General features: G+C 39.7%; 1 protein-coding gene across 1 annotated transcript; it reads right to left on the minus strand.

Moving 5' to 3' along the window:
• Window positions 1-1037: 1037 nt before the first annotated feature.
• LOC140950504 (uncharacterized) lies at window positions 1038-17688 on the minus strand. The gene is made up of 3 exons (XM_073399742.1): window positions 17551-17688; window positions 5804-5857; window positions 1038-3920 (listed from the first exon to the last, which is right to left on the minus strand). The coding sequence occupies exons 1-3, from the start codon at window positions 17581-17583 to the stop codon at window positions 1965-1967; spliced, it is 2043 nt and encodes a 680-aa protein (XP_073255843.1). The 5' UTR covers window positions 17584-17688; the 3' UTR covers window positions 1038-1964.

Raw genomic sequence — 17688 nt, forward strand, 5'->3', positions numbered from 1 at the left:
ACTAAAGAAATTTACCAGTTTTGTTCTGTTTGAGGTATGAGATCCTGGCTCAGTCTAGGCGGTCTAGGCGTTCGGATAGTGGAGAGCCGTGCGAAGTCAGAGAGTGGGGAAAAAAAGTAAGGAGGAAGAGAGGGAGAAGGAGTGGGCCGAGAGGAGGGAACTCGCTCTCGCCCCCTATCCCATCCCCTCGTTGTCTTTTCTCTGCTCATATCTCTTTGCGCCGTCCCCAGCCGCATGGAACAGGAAAGGCTCAGTCAGATCCAAAGTGCCCAAACCACCAGCCCCCGCCACCCGCCCCCAAGGGAAACAGAGCAAAAATAATCCATGTTGACGTAAATGACTTGTGAAACAGTAGCGACTTCTCTCAATCCCCAACAGGGAAAATAGTGACCTTAGCGGTTTTCCCAACACTTTATGCATTGGAAAATAAAGCAGTCCTTGTTTTGCCAAGGCTTGTCCCTATGAAATGACAAACGGAAATGAATAATTGCAAATCCATTTCTAAAAGGGTTCTTTGCTTTAAATCCTTTCTCTAACTTGTCTCCTCTCCAGTCATCAGCTGTAGAGGCTCCCGCCTGGGGACAGAAAGAGGAAATGCCCTTGGAAAAACGGGTTAAACTGGTGGGTACAGCAGTACAAGATCGATACATCCCAAGAAATTCGTAGGGTCTAAAAGAAAGCAAAACAATTTGAAGCAGTTGAGATTCACAGTAGTGTCATTTTTTTTTTCGTTTCAGTTACATTTGAAATAGATTGATACCCGTACAACACTTATTAATTGTATGATGACAGCCTAGGTAACCAGCCTTAAAAGCAGGCGCCTTGAAGCAAGCGTCGAAAGAGGTGGAGGAGGAAGGGAAAATGGCCCTCTCTCTCCCCTTTCTAGTTTCAATCAACTACCAACCCCCCCCCCCCCCCTCACTCTTTACCTCTCATATTAGCGCCTGCCACGTGGACCACACGTATTCAAAAGCGAGATGGTTTCTGATCAGATCAATCATGTTCCCCTGAGTAAATAAGTGTCAAAAAAAGACACATCATTTATTGACATATACGTTTAATGTTATTCACCCTTATTATTTCAGTTTGTCAACATTCCAAAAAAGCAGAACATTAGAATGGATGCATGATGTATAATCGGTTTGAGCTCAGCCGCTAAATGTCTTTCACTTGAGTAGACTAATAAGCTTTGCCCAGTCATTCCGCGAGGCCTGTGTGTCTCGGGTCACGTGGTCCGAGCAAGTTTGTCTCCCCCATCGTTCGGTTCGGCTATAGCCTGTTCCAGGCTCCGAGATAGTCGGGCCTTCCTTTTTCCTTTTTCCCTTTCCCCGCCAACTTTTCGCGTGCCTTTTTCTTTCGCGTCTTCCCTACTATCTGAGAGCCTGGAACAGGCTAGTTCGGCTACGTCACCGAAATCCATCGAATAAGAAGGCCTGGGAAGAAGCCGTATACAGAAATATTATGCTCATGTCTTTGTTGGCCTACGTTGGCCAACGTTTAACTACGACAGATTCATCCTTGTGACTCAACAACATTGCACGACAGAAGAACTTCAAAAATAGGTTCGAGCCCAGCAGCTAAATTTTCTTCATTTCATTTGGCTTCCGAGCCTTCTGTTTTAACTGAATGATTTAAAATTTAAAAAAGTTCACATTTTCTGTTCTGGAAAACTTTACCGAAAATATCCTGCGTTTGATCGTGGACATCAGGTAGACATGTTTCCATGTACTTCCTTTAATGAAAATGTCTCTTAATTATCGAATAGTTCCTTTAGCTTAATTTCTATTATAATAGTCCTTTTAATGCCTTTTTGCCAAAACATCCATTCGCGATATCATTCTTTATTTAATCAAATCCGAATAAACGTCAATATTACTCTCTGATTCTAATCATTCTTCATGAAGATTTCCGCTAGTGTCTCGCATGTTCTTTTTTCGTTCAAGCTCATCCGCTGCTGATAAATGCTAGTCCTCCGCTTTTTGGCCTTCCTGGACTTTCTTTTCGCCACCGTATTCATCTCTTCTCTCGCCAGACTTCTCAAACTCCTCACCCTTGACATGCTCGCTAGCTTCATACTCGTTCTTCTCTGGTTCGACTTGAGCTTCTAAACTCTCGTCTTCTTCTTTTTCGCCAAACTGGCCTTTCATTTTGTCAGTGCTTTCGTCTTTTCTTTCCACGTCATTGCCCTTCTCGCCTTTGTCCTCTGCTTTTGTTTCCTCTGATCGTTTTCGCTCACCGTTGCTTTTTTCGTCGTCGCTGTCTTCTTTCTTTTCTTCTATCTCTTCCTTTTCACCCGTTAGAGCTTCCAATATATCTCTAACAAGCTGTTCCACATATAAACAGAATTCTTTGACAATGCCTGGAATTTCCTGCGCCTTTTTCCGATTGTCGTTGAATTTCTTTATCTTGCCTGGCAGTGAGAACACAGCTGTCTTTGTCTTAAGGAGGCTATGGAAGTCACGCTGTGGATCAATTGCTTTTATTCTATCCACGCATTTTTCAACGCCGTCCTGCACGTGCGGTTCTAGTTCCACAGCTTCTTTTCCAGAGAGCTTTATGTTCTTGAGTGCTTCCACTGCATCACGGTAAGGCTTGGGAGGCTTGACGCCTTTAATGGACTTCACCTTTATCTCACCATCCTCCTCGTCGATGTAGATTGTTATGTTTCCCTCCTTGGCGTTCTTTTTCAACTCTTTGATGTAATCCTTAAACTCCTTCTTTGCATCAAACTTGCAAACGGTCTTCACGACGTTTTCAAAGGATTCCCGCGCGGCTTGAATGCGTTCACGTGTCTCCACGAACGGATTAATGGCTGAGGCTAGTGAAATAAATACGCTATCGATATCAGCAAGCCCCACGGATTCAAACTTCAACTTTTTGTGAAATTCATCTTTCTTCTTCTCTTTCTTTTTTTCACTTTTTCCAGTAGCGCCGCCCTCATCCTTTTTCTTTCCTTTCCCCTCGGATGTCTCCTCTTCATTCGAATTGCCCTCATCACCTTCGGCCAGATCCTCTTGCATTTTCTTTTTATCTTCTTCATCAGCAAACGCATGATAAATTTCCAAAATGATCTCTTTCGTTTTGCGGTAGAAGTCTCGCACCATTTTAGGAGCACCTCTGATCTGTTCCACATTGTTGCTGAACGCTTTTTTCAATTTCGGAATCTTTCCGAAATCCCAAACACTCTTAAATTCTCGCTTTAAAATGTCCTGAACATCCAGGCCTTCTGCCCGGTCAACCGCGTCATCGGTTCCCTTTTGAATAGTCAGCGGCATCGCTTTCAAATCTTTCCCCAATTTAAGAATGGCATTAACAGCAGTAACCGCATCCGAAATCCCTTTTACTATTGCCCCGCCCTGTTCGTAGATGGTCAAAGCGCCTTGCTTTATCTTCACTGTTATCTTCTCATCTTTAAGCTTCGTCTTTAGTGCAGCTACATATTCACCGATGCTTGCCTTGGGGTGGATTTCTCCAAAAGATTGCACAGCTTTCTTAAAGGAGTCCTCGCTCTTTTCTAAATCTTCACGGTTTTGAACAAATGGGTCGAACGTTGTTTTGAAATCGTCGAAGATGCAGTCTAGCTCAATAATGTCGAACTTTTTGAAGTCAAGAAGTTTGCTCTTCTTCTCGCTAGTACCTTCGGCGCCTTTCGGCTTACTTTCGACGTCTTTTGATTTGCCTTCCGTGCCTTTCGGCTTACTTTCGGCTCCTTTCGACTTCCCCGATGATCTTCCGTTGGATTCGTTTTTCAAACTTTTGGGCTCCCGTGGAGCAGGTTTGACTTCTACGTCAGGGACAACAGTAGGTTGAGATTCAGAAACTGGTGTTGCCCGGAGGGAATGGATGCTGTCTTCGTAATCAGATTCAGATCCATCTGGAGCATTTCTTTGGTTTTTAAGTAGTGGGCTTTTTAGTCGTTTCTGAAAAAGTTGATTATAACTTCGTTAAATCCGCGTCTTAAACAAAGGCAAATCGAAAGAAAGATAGAAAGCGGCAATTTGGTCGTTTTAATTTTCAGCCCGTTGATAACTATGAGCAGTGATGTATCTTCACTCAGTGACAAAGGCGACTAGGATATAAATCTGATCCAAGTTCTCTCAACAGGAGTCGAACCTATGACCCTCTGTTTAGTAGTCCAGGTGCTCTACCACATAACTACAGGAGACTCGTGGAGAGTGGACGGGAGTGGAGAGGGTAGCACTTGACAGTTACAAGCAAAACTGATAACTAGGGGTCCTCGTGAAAGCAGAAGCTTCTCAAGTTAATTAAGGCATGGGTCGCCAGTTATTAAGTCGAAAAGTGAGGGGGTGGTCTATCTTTCGATCCATTAGCAGTAGCAGGTTGAGAACTTGTCAGACACATACACTGCTAGTTTTTGTCTACTTGGCCTTAGACTGTTCACAGTCCCCTATTTTTTCGTGAGATCGTTTAGATATATCGCGTCTTACCGTCACGGATATCTTGATTTTCAAATGTACCGAGGGGGCGCGCGTCGGGGATTATAGCTCGGGGGGGGGGGAGGGTGGGAGGGCGAGAAAAATAGAGGGATTGTAATAACATCACGGCAGGTCGCGTTCACGAAGCACGTTGTACCAGCAACGCAGGCGTTTGATTGGTCATTAGACAATAGATGCTAATTTGTGTTGACAACGGGTTTAATCGAAGTTGCCGACATTGACAAGTCGTTGACAAGTCGACGTTTCCATAAACTGTACGCTTTCATACCATAAGGCACATCTTGCGCAAGATGTGCCTAATCCTTCCTTCACACGAAGGATTTTTGGTATTTTGATTAGGAAAATGTTTTCTTGTGCATGTTTGCCCATTTTATTTCGAGGAATGGCCCAGAAACATAAAATCACTGTTTCGCAAGGAGATATTTGTAAACACGCGTAATCGATGCTAAATGTGTTTTTCATCACCAGCGGAGTTTCTTAATTAATGAATGGTAAAAGGCGTGAAATTCCTGTCACGCCTCCTGAACGCGAGCTGCAGTGATGTTATTACAGTCCCTCTATTTTTCTCGCTTCCTCCCAAACCGTCCCCGCCCCCGAAGTAGTTTTGACACTCATGCAAGATGGCAGCCCGTAACGCAAAGCGCTCGATCTCGAAGATCTCACGGAAAAATAGAGGACTGTGAACAGTGTAACTTGGCCTGCACCAAATATGAAAATGACGTCATGTGACTCGCCACGCCCAGAAAAGCTTTGAACTAAAATGGGCACACTTTTTCTTGTTCCATTAATCAATTTTTCTACTGGTTTCATGCTTTTAAGGCCGTTAGATATGTCATTTCTGCGCTTGGCAATGTCAAGATTTTTTAAAGGAAAAGTGTATTGGAGACTGGATACTAGTCGGAAAAGCCATTTATTTTCAAATTAAATGAGATATTTCAAAGTTGCTAAGTGCACTTTTGTAGCGGCTTATATTTTGTATTTTCTTGTACCAGTTAAGTAAAATAACTCTTGCTAAAAAGTGTGCCAATTTTTTCTTAAAGATTTTTTCAGACTTTGTGGAGCTGTATAGTGAAGTCATGTGTCCTAATTTGCATCATATTTGTGTGTTCTGAAGTATAATTTTTTGTGATTCATAATATTTGTTGGTATTTTGTGCTTCATAATAAACAGTTCATATTATCAGGAGCCGATTACTTATCGGCTCCTGATATTATAGACCACCCGCTTCATTTTTTTGCTGTTGATCCATGCCTTAATTTACTCGAGTTTTTAACCAGATAATTGTTTTTGCTTTCCAAACAGGAAAACTGATGCCAAACTAATACTGGCGTAAGCATTTTTTTTACCTCTTGACCTTTGTCTTTAGAAAGCAGTGGTTCCCTTTCATCGCTTCCAGAAGGCTGAAAGAAAGCGAAAGAAATAAAATGTCTGTGAGTATATATTTGTTATTGCGTTCGACGAAGGAGAACGCGTACTTTTCGAGTCCTGCGGATAGCGTTCTGGGTGCCATGACCCCGGATTTCAGGGTTTGGGCGCCATCTTGAACCGGCTGGCACATTTTGCCTCGATCTCATGGCTTCAGTTTTTCTCGCCACGGGATTGGTTTCTGATGAAACATTGGCGAGTTTGTGTTTGCTACGGGTTTGTTTATCGTTTTTCTAACAGATTTCAATTAAGTCTTTTTTATAGGATAAGTTCCATTCTAAGATAATCGGTTATGTAGGTATTATGTTAACAATGTGTTCTGCACACTGTATTTGTTTTTAACGATTCAAGCAAGATCAGCTAAGAACGACCATATTTACTGATTTAATTTTATTACGAATTAAAAGCTATTTACAGTGTTGTATTCGCTTTTGTTTGTCACCATTTTGGAAAACTATACAGCAAGTTGAACGGTGAAACGTTGTCCTTTTCACCTCGCTAATTCCAGGTGAATTGTATTTTGAAAACAGTGCACGTTCTGAGTTAACCCAAAGTCACGCAACAATGGTTTGAAGTCATACGCGACGCTTTGACAGCTCGATGAATAAACTTTCCAGATGACTTCTTTTTTAGCCAATTTTATTGACCATCCTACAGTACAAAAGAATATCTTGAGGATCATAGTCAGTGTTTGACCTGCTGCCGGTACTTACATGTACTTTACTTAGATCAAAATAAAAATCAAAACCATTCAATAGATGAAGTCCAGAATCTGGGAAATGAAAGGAGGTACAAGATTCAGATTCACCAAGATTCAGGTCAGAGGATTATTTCGCATACGGGATATCCGAAGAAATGTTTTGCAAACTTATAGAGATTTGTTTGGAGACACCATGTGAGTGTTCACCTGGATGAGCAACAACATGGCGGACCGAAACCAACAGAAACATCTGTTACCGAGTTTTGCTACAAAGGCGTGAATTTATTCTTCGAGAAACTCATTAACATTAAAGTAATACTTTTTCTAATACATGAACTGTTTAGATAGCAAAATTTCCTGAAAAAAGTCATTTTTTTAACCTGCATGACAGCTCTCTTGGCCGTCATGTAAATACCGCGTCAAGCAAAAGTTTAGAAATTCAAGTGTACTTTGTCACTTGGTATGAAAATTAGTTTTGAGCTGCTCTAATGCATTGTGAAAGTAAAATCTCGGTACGATCGATAGTTTTTTAGTTTGAATTTTAGTGACGTCATGTGAAAACCGGCAACAATTCGCATTTTTCCGAAAAACAAAAACTATATGGCGGCAACAAAATGGTTAGGTTCGTGAGCCATTTATTAAAAGTTCACCCAACAAAGGGTGCTTAAAATCCCTTAGACTTGTCCCGATTTCTGGTGAAAATATCACACCCAGATAATTTATTTCAGCCTGAAATTACGCTAAAACGTAAATAGTTTGAACCCAGGAATCAAATTCATGTCGCCAGGTAAGTCTAGGAATAAGCACAAGGTCATGATACAAAGACAACTGTCGTCTCCTCAATCTATTACGGCTGGCGATCCTCAAGGCTCGATCCTCGGTCCCCTGTTATTTATACTTTTCGTCAACGACCTGCCACTGGACCTGCCAACTGTCGAAATTTACGGTTATGATACAACACAAATTGCATGTGGACGTACTGTTGAAGAGGTAGAGACTATCCTTATTCATGAACTGAGGCTTCTAAGCAGATGGGCCGTTGAAAGTAAAATGGTTTTTTAAAAACCATAGCAAGACAGAGTCAATAATTGTCTGCAGCAAGCCGAAGTTTCGGCGCTTGGATGGTGAAAATCTTACAATGAGAACCCCGATAAGGGCCAACTTGATTCTGTGGTGGAAAGTAAACTACTTGGCATAAAGTTAAACAAGTGTTTAACCTGGGAAAATCATGTGGCTTACGTTAAAGGAAAAATAGGGGAGCAACTTGACCTGCTGAAAAGAACACAGAAATTTCTTTCCCTAAAAACAAGAACTCTGGTCTATAACTTAATTATCCACCCAATACTTAGTCTGCTACACAGCCGTTTTTAGTGTCATCACGCAACGCTCCTCCTCACGTTGCGTGACGACACTAAAAACGGCTGTGTAGCAGACTAGCCAATACTTGACTATGGGGCGGTTGTCTGGGGATCCAATGACAAACGGCTCGTCCAAGGTATTGTCAAATTGCAGAAAAGATGCGCCAGAATGATCCTGGACAAACAATGGGACACTCCGACGAAACCTCTATTCAAAGAACTAAATATCTTGCCATTTGACAAAAGACTGTCTGAAGTACTTGCGGAATATCTTAGTTTTTAAGGCCCTCAACAATCTCGCACCAACTTGATTACACAAGAGCTATGTTTACAATGTCTAGTGACATTCATAATCTCGGCACGAGAAGAGCAAAGCACAATTTGATACTACCAATGGTTAGTACTAGTATGGCCAAAAATGCTTTCAGGTCTTCAGCAGCTAGGAACTGGAGTGAACTCCCAAAAGACATCAAAGAGGCCCAGTCAATCAGTACATTTTCGTTGAAACTTAAAACGTACCTTTCATGGGGTCTGGATGGGGGGTACAAATGTCAGTTGTCAGTTAAAATTTTGGCCATTTGTCAGTTGTCAGTTAAATTTTCGGCCTTTCGTCAGTTGTCAGTTAAATGATTATTAATAATTAACTATGAAACTTATTTGTTCATTTTTTAGTCCGAAATTTAGCTAAAAAGCGGTGTTCTTACTAGGTTTTCTACACTGTCCACAGGACCCACAGAGAAGCTAAAAGGGGGTCACGAGGGAGAAAAGCGGGTCACAGTATACGAGAACACCCTTCGAGATGGCAGAGATTCAAAACGCTTAATTCAGAACGCAACATTTCACACATGAGCATGCGCGTGCACATGGACGCCGTTAATTGGGTGTTTTCTAAGGACGCCATAACCAATTACTGTTTTCGTACGCTTTTTTTATTTTACCGTGGGTACCAGAGGTTTTTCTCGCGTGCAGCGGGAATTTTCGGTGTTGGCCGAAGGCCGACACATCTAAGCCGAAGATGTGTCGGCCTTCGGGTCACTATACAGACTTGACAGAAACCGGAAACCGCGCTAGAAAAGTCTGTGGCACCCAGGGTATTTTTATTTGGGCGTCGCCCAAATAGAATAATCGAGATCAAGCCAAGCGACGCTAATGTCTGCTACGCGAAAGACTCGCACAAGGTAAAAAGCATGCTGAAAAGAAAGCTCCCACAGTGTCTTGTTCCTTTTTCGTTTTCCTTCTTTGCGCCCTTAAGACCCCTTGGGCTAATTCACTGGATGAAAAAACAGATTTGAAATGAGATAAATGTGGGACAAATGTGGTCTAAATATAAAATTTGTCATATTTGTTCACATTTGTGCAAAGCACAAATTAGACATTTGTCTTTAAGACAAATAGGATAATGATGCATTTGCTATCCAAGACAAATGTGAACAAATGCTGTGTAAATGTAGGACAAATTTAACATTTGCTTTGTGACAAATACAGATAAATGAGCCAAACTGCAAACAAATGTGTTCAAACTTTGTCAAATAACATATTTGTATGGACAAATATAGAGCAAATGTTATATTGTAAAGTGAGCGTGCCAGGCCAGTACATACGTACTACCCTTCTCTCTTTTCTTCCCTGGCATCTACCCCTTTATTGCTTCTTGCAATTTGCACTTAACACTAGCTTTCAACCTTTCCTTAAAGTGGACTAATGCTGCAGAAGTTCATTCAACTCAACTAGGACAGGTTGAAAGACCATCAGTTCGAACCCTTTCCCCCTCATTTATCACAACCCTTACCTGAAACCCTGATATAACGAAGACACTGCTAAAACAGTAACAATCTTCATTGCACTTCGTTCCTTGAAACTTCTTAAATATCAGAGTTCCACTGTAAAGGGTGCAAGGTGATTACAATATTTAAAGAAAAATGACTCAAGAATTTTAACTGACATTTCTCATTTATTTCACAATGTTTGTCCTGATCTTACAATTAACTGTAAAACAAAACTAAAACATTAAGTTTAACAAGTGTCAGTTCATTTCAGGATGACCAAGTCAAAAGACTTTACTAGGTAGATAAATAAACAGAAAGTGACCAAGTTGGGATTGCAAAAATCACTTTTTTTTTCCAAAGTGACCGAAATGGGGTCTATAATATGGCCACAGAGTAGACTATCGGTATACAGTAATGGGATAGGGATACTGAGAGGCCAGCAGCACATACCCAGTAAAAATTAACCATTAAATAAAACTTTCCCTTCAGGTACCATCGGTACAACATCCAACAAACTGTATCTTTAGTTAATTACCACAGGAAAGATAACAATCTTCATTGCACTTAGTTCCACTGTTATTAGAGTATGTAATTTTAAATAATAGCTATTAAAAACACCTCTGTTAAGTAGACAGCTTGAGATGGTCCCTGTTTCTCTTTAAAACTCACTCTATTTGGACCTCTATAAGACGGATATACCGAGTCAGTAGTGCTGGTCCCAAAGGTGTCCATCTTAAAGAGAGTTGACTGTCCAGACAAAATATTCCTATTTCTTATATTAAAAATATATCTTAATGCACTTTAGGAAATACCATAACAAAAAGCAAATGCCTCACAATTGCCAAGGTTTGTTTGGTGGGCTATTGATAATTGCCAAAGGCAACAAAACTAATGAAATAGCTGACTTCTGGAGTGACTGCTAGAGGGTTTAATGTACATTTGTCATTAATCAATAATGCTACAAAGACTTGACTAAAATTTGGTAAACAGCAAAAATTTCACATATCATGATATATTTTTGTACACGCATCTTATTGATAGCTTGAGAATTTGGAAAAGTTTAAGGCTGGGTAATCAAAGACTATACCATTTGCACTCGTCAATGTTTGCCACAGTTAACCAAATAATCCAAGTTACATTTATATAAGCTCTTAGAAAATCCATAACATGTACTGTTATTAAAATCTATAACCAAACAATGGACTTTGGACATTTAAGCCAACAGTTAAACCTTGATTATCTGGACCTCAATTAACCAACTTTTTGATTATCACAACTTTTCCTCTGGTCAAAGATTTCTTAAATGAATATTGCAAATAAACAAGAAGGTAAACCTAAGCCTGATTTTCTTTTGGCTTCACATCTTTGAAAGAGTCATTGAAAAGTTTTCTTTTGTCTTTGAAAAGCAAAGTTGGTACTTTTATGTGATGTCAGCCTGCAAGGAAAGTCGTGTCCGATAGCCCGGGGCTAGTGGATTTTGCTATCGGGCTAGTGATTTTTGTTCTTAACTTGCCTGATGGGCAAGTGCTGTTTTTTGGAGAAATTCAAATTACCGAAGGATTGTAATCAATCCTGCTAATCAAAAAGGGTTTGGGGGCTAGTTGAAATGACTTGTGGGCTAGTACGGGGTAGCTACAGCTTGCCAGAATGGCAGGCTGTAAAACTGACTTTCTTTGCACCCTGGATGTATATGATAAATAAAGCTACCCTATTAAGACAAAAAAACGCCACAGTTGATTATCTTCTGTGGAAGGTAGCCTCATACTACTAATAACATATACTTTTCTATTATGTCCACTCTCCGCTTTCTCATTAAATTCATATGAATTCATATAAACAAGGTCAGGCCAGGTTGTGTAATGCTGGTTTATGCAAACTTTGAGTTGAGATAGGAAAGCTTATCAACAAATTCACTTTAAAAGTTCTTTTTGTCTGCAATTTGATGATTGGATGCTCTAAAAAAGAAGGGCACATTAAGTGTGAAAATGTTTTTGAACAAATGAAAAAGGAAACCAAATTATTTAAAAATTTATCCCCGTGTGGGTTCTAATAAGCCTTTGAACAACTGGGCCTAGGCCTTGACTGAGAAGTGGCCTGAATATGGCTCATGATGGACCGTCAGGTGCTGGCCTCTCGGATATCCCACCCTCAAACCTGGGCTTTGCCATAGCTCTGGCATGAGGGATAAGATTCTTAAGGTAAACAGCACCTCAGGCTGTGCTCTCCAGGTCAACTGTGGCAACTGACTTTTAATCCTGAGTGTCTAAGGCCCAGTTCAAACGTCAAATTTCACATGCGCAGAACTTTATTCTTAATTTAGTCTACTTAAATAGTTAAATGCGGCATTTGATTTAAACGTCAAATTTAACTCCCTGAACTCTGTTGAATTTAACTCTGTTAAAAGTCAATATTCCCAGTAATATAACAATAATTTACCAAAATTCATGCATTAAGTTGGCACATGTGAAATGCGACGTTTGAATTAAAAGTTGAACCTTAGTCAAATCTTCAACTGTTTCAGTTGCAGATACGGCAAACATCGCATTTAATTTAAACAGTCTTATTTAATTGATTCAAACGTTGCACTTCACACGCATTTAACTCCTGCGTTAAGTTTGGCTCAAGTGAAATTCGACATTTGAACCCAGCCTAAAAGGACGTTTTTCATTGGAACCATATCTTGAGCAGTGTGGATTTCACATTTTAACACTCATGAGGTAAAAAAATAAAACATAAATTTGTGAACATACTTCTCTTCCACTTTAGAGCCACTTGTCATGTTTTTTGTCAACCATCTTTCTGCATGTTGGAAACAAAACAAAAATTATAGTTGTAAATTTACCAAATAAAGAGCAATGTTAGATAAGCTTAAACTTAAGCTTTGAGACAGAAGCATATAACCCTGATAAGGACTTCTGCTTTGAGATAACCATAATCATCCATAATATACATGTATTTGGTTGCTTCCAACAGCAACTTTCTCCAGGCCATCGATCTCGTTTTGTTTAAAGAAGAAATAAATATGCCCCACTTCAAAGACTAACATTGTCCCTCAAAAATTGGGCGCTTTAATATAAGTTGTAGGTTCCTGTGATGTTTGATACAACGCAGGCAAGTCGGCGCCTTTGGAGACACGCTATCAGTTCAGTTCCAAAGAATAAGCACAAAATCTCACGATCAAAAGCATTTCTTATATCATCAAAGCAACAAGAAAGTAAACCTACCCTTAAATCCATTGGAACTTCTCCTTTAGATTCTCTGCGTGACAGTTTTGAGCCGCGTTTGCTGTTATTAGTCGCTCCTGTTTTGCGAGTTACGTTACGAGTTCCACATCAGCTCTTTAGCTGCCTTTTTCACTGACCTACATGACAAATAAAGTATCTTGCCGAACTGCTGCGTTTGCTTCTTTCAGTTTCTTCTGGCTCTCTAAAATAGAATCTAGTCTCCTGTTCATGTTTTCCATCAGGAAAAGTTGTCTTTATTCAGCAGGAATGCTTGTAGCCATGATTGAACCATAAAATACGAGTCTTAAGACAACGAAAACTAAGGGCCAAGCTGACAAAGAACTTTTCGAAATGAACTGAAGACGCTGTCAAAAGGGTGATCAAACATACCGCGCGTGTAGCTGTGGACATTTGATTGGCGTTCTATCGCTGACGTAACTTAACGTCACAATATCTGAACGCGAGTACTTTTCGCGCATTCGCGCGCGTTCATTCAAAAAGACGATCAAGATGAAGGGATTAGAGAATAGGGTGTACTTATCAGCAGCACTTATCTGGACTTAAGCATAAATTCTGGAATGGATTTCACGTAATACTGATATTTACTATAATTAATGTTATAGTGAAACCTCTATTAAGCGAACCCCCAATTAAGCGGACACCCTCTATTCAGCGGACACTAAACCGGGTCCCGAAATTTTAATTACGTCTTATATTTCCCTTTATAACGAACCCCTATTCAGCGGACACTTCTATTAAGCGGACGCGGACCCTAAAATAAATTGTATTTGGCTAATTTTTATTGTTATCGGACCGAATTAACAATAGTAGTATTGGATTACGTCCTTGAAAAACGTGCTGTAGTCGATTAGTAAAGGTAAATCAATACATTTAGCTGTCGATAAACTGTAGATTATACCGAGAGTCTTGCACAAAGTACAGCACGGCTTCCTTAGCTTCCTTAACAACATGGAACTTTATGACAGTACAGAGTAACCGTTGAAAGTTAAACATTGCGCAATTTTTACAAACCCTGTTAAGCGGACACCCTCTATCAAGAGGACGCTTGGGAAGGTCCCGAAGGTGTCCGCTCAATGGAGGTTTCACTGTATTATTATTATTTTTTTCTATAGTTAGGTCTTTTTATCGGGAAATTGGTACGGAAAATTAACAGCAATAGATTTATATCTCGCCTCATGGATCAGAACCTTATCTTATTAAAATCAGCGCATTGACTTTTATGCCATCCACTGGGACTTTTGAATTGATTTTTTATAACTCTATTGATATGGACGTTTTCTTTATATGAATATTTTACTGAAATTTTGTGTGTAGTTTTTATAAGATTTTAATTAAGTATTCTTTTTATTATTAAAAAAAGTTGTAGTTTTCAAAATTGTCACGGTACTTATTTACTTATTTATCTTATATTTGTTATTGCTTAAACATGACATAAAGAGTTCAGTGATTGTCCTTTTTTCTAGTCCCTTGGCCTTTCATTATGTCTAGCGGTATATATGGTGATGTGGTTTAGACCCTACAGTGTAGGGTGGTAGTGCAAATAAGACTCCACCATATGGCTGAATAATTTTGGTCTTTTGACTAGAGTTGAACTTTCATATTTTCAGTGGCACAGCATAATGATCAAAACACTGACAACTCATCAGTTTTAAAGGGAGGAGGAATTCTTTCCTTTTACATCTAATCCAACTTTTCAAACCTTGGTAATAAAAAAGGCTAGTGAGCCTCACACTTGCAACGCAAGGTAACTTCCTAGCATACGCTAAAACTTCAAAAGACTCCTTTTTAATACATGGATATAAACAAATTGTGATTTTTATGAAGAGACGGTAATTTCCCTTTTATTCACTTCACTTAAAGTAATTTTTAATTTCCCTTTTATTCCCTTTTATTCACTTCACTTAAAGTAATTTTTAATTTTTTAATTTTTATCGTGTAGTCGTAATTTACGCAGACGCAGGGCCCCTAGTGATACCAGCCAATGGCTGATAGGGCCACTCTGCCTAAATAAAGTTCACTTGACTTGACTTGACTTGAATACAGTGGAACCTCGATATAACGAGCCTCTGTAAACGTTTTAATCAGCGTATAAAGTACGGTAAGTTGATTGGAGCATTGATCCAGTGTGAGTAAGGCGCAATAATAGCTAGCCAGAAAATCCCTCATTGAAATTTCTACATATCTACACCTACATGCATCTACGAGTACTTGACAAGGGTTACCAATTGCGCCAAAAACAACCAAATAAATAAATTAATTAATTAATGAGACAAACGATAGCCTTGTTTCTAAACAATTCAGAAAATCATATAGCGATTTTACTGGAACGAGAAGTCAAAAAGTTATTTTTCTCGTATTTGTCTTGTTTTAAGATATCTTTGTACAAGGGCAAATATAATGGCATATTTGAATCACATTTGTCTCACATTTCCTCAAGACAAATGTGATAACAGATTTTTCTCACATTTGGGACATTTGATGGCTGGACAAATCTGACATCAGATTTGTCTTAGATTTGTCTTTGAAGCAAATATCATTAAATTCAATGTTTCGTCCAGTGTATATATTATAGTACGGCATTTCCCGAAAAAGTGCGGCAATGCTGGAATGCCGTAGTCTGCTACACAGCCGTTTTTCGTGTCGTCACGCAACGCTCTTCCCCACCTTCCCTTTGTGGGGAGGAGCGTTGCGTGACGACACTAAAAACGGCTGTGTAGCAGACTAGCAATGCCGCGGTCTGGCAAGAACACTGTAAAAAGGAGTACATAGTGTAAATTAAGCATTAAAAGCAAAAACTGATGCAATAGTTCCTTAATTTTTATCGGTTTTGCTATTGAAAGCATTTCAAGTGGCCCTCCATTTCTCAAATCTTGTATTACTCTCGTCCACACTAACGTTTTTGTTGACGAGAGTCCAACATTTCCAACCATTAAGCCAATCAAAATTTATACCTTCAGAATTTAATATTGGGACGTAGATCATGAGAAAGACGAAGAAAGACCGTATCTGAATCATAGCGGTAAAATTTAAAGTTTCTTTTATAACGCCTTCATTTAATAGCAGCCAACGTGTATGCTGGCACGTTCTCAGAGGAGCGTAAATTTAAGATCCATCTCCAACGGATGATCCATGACACGTGATGAGTTTTACGATAGATCCAGTTACGAAATTTGACATTTAAGCGTCCTGCTGCTAATATTATTTTGAGCGTGACGAAAAGAGTGGAACAATACTATGAGAAAGGCCTTTGTCAGTTGACCCAGGGGGGGGGGGGGGGGGGGTACTCGGGATTTCAAGTGACGGGGATGATCGAATGGAGCCAAAAGTCAAGACCCAAAAAAATCCCTAGGGCTTCCAGCAAAACCGCAAAAAATCCCTGGACCAAAAATTAACCCCTGAAAAATCCCATGCCGATTTCTGCAGACTGTTGTATAACACGTGCGATGTAAAGCGACACCATAGTTAACTATTAAACAACAGCAAAACACGTTTGTTTGTACTTTATTTGCAGAACTACGCAGCCAGGGCACTACCGATTCTTTTTAATACCCCAAAAAAATCCCCACTCAAATCAAGCTACCTAAGCCAAATTTTCGTACCCAAAAAAATCTCGGAATCGAAAATTTCAAACCTAAAATCCTTCGATCATCCCCGTCACTTGAAATCCCGAGTACCCCCCCCCCCTCCCCCTGGGTCAGTTGACAGTAAAACCCAAGACAAATGTCAGTTGTTGGTTAAATTTTAGGCGATTTGTCAGTTGTCAGTTCAAATTTTGGCCATTTGTCAGTTGTCAGCCGCCCCGCGAAAAAAAATTAAACAAATTAGCTGGCTACACATTGAATGTGCACCCAGCTAATTTGCATAAGAAATTCAAAACCAAGGTCTGACAGCTCTAGGCTCTTGAGGTGTCGGCTGAATACCGTAGGACTTCCGTAAATTGCCCACAAAACAGTAACTCAAGCTACCATGAACTTAGTCTGCTACACGGCTGTGTAGCAGACTACCATGAACTGAAATGAAAGTAGACTCTCTTTCATGTCTCTAATATTTGTAACTATTTTTTTTAAGTAGGACTTGCTTGATTTGGTATACATTTATTCATTACTTAATTTTTGTTTCATTTTTTTGGTTGAGGGCCACGCGTACATTATCTGTTGATATCAAGTGAAACCTTTGTTAAAAAAGTATCTATCTATCTAACATTGTTGACAGTGTCGTTTCGTGAACCTGTGAGGTAGTCAGTCAGGTATGCTACATACAGTTTCCTACAATTCCAAAAAGAATATGATTGCCTGAATAGACGTTGTAACACGAGGAGACTATTTTTTTAAGTGTTTGACGCGAATACTGGAATTTTACATCTGATCCTACACCAACGCGATGCCGCGCGATGCATACAGATTCTTTTTGCTCACAGAACTCGGCAACTGAGTAACTTTGTAATCAGAGTTAAAATGGCATCACAGTTTTTAAATGGAAACTATCGGTACATTTGAGAAGCAACAACTTCCGCCTCGTGACTTTACGGGAAGACATCTTGCGTGTGACTAATTCGCCCACAGACACAGCTGAGAGACGCTTTGATGACCTACAACTTACCTTGCAACAGCAGAGAAATTTTTTGAAGCACATATTTTGTACGATATGACCACGACCAATGCACCGTAAAATATGAAAAGCTTAGTTGAATGGCTTACTTTTGTATCCCAAAAGCCTAGAGTTTCTGAGAAATGAGAT

This window comes from Porites lutea, chromosome 10, assembly GCF_958299795.1.
Source record: "Porites lutea chromosome 10, jaPorLute2.1, whole genome shotgun sequence".
In the NCBI taxonomy this organism is placed as follows: domain Eukaryota; kingdom Metazoa; phylum Cnidaria; class Anthozoa; order Scleractinia; family Poritidae; genus Porites; species Porites lutea.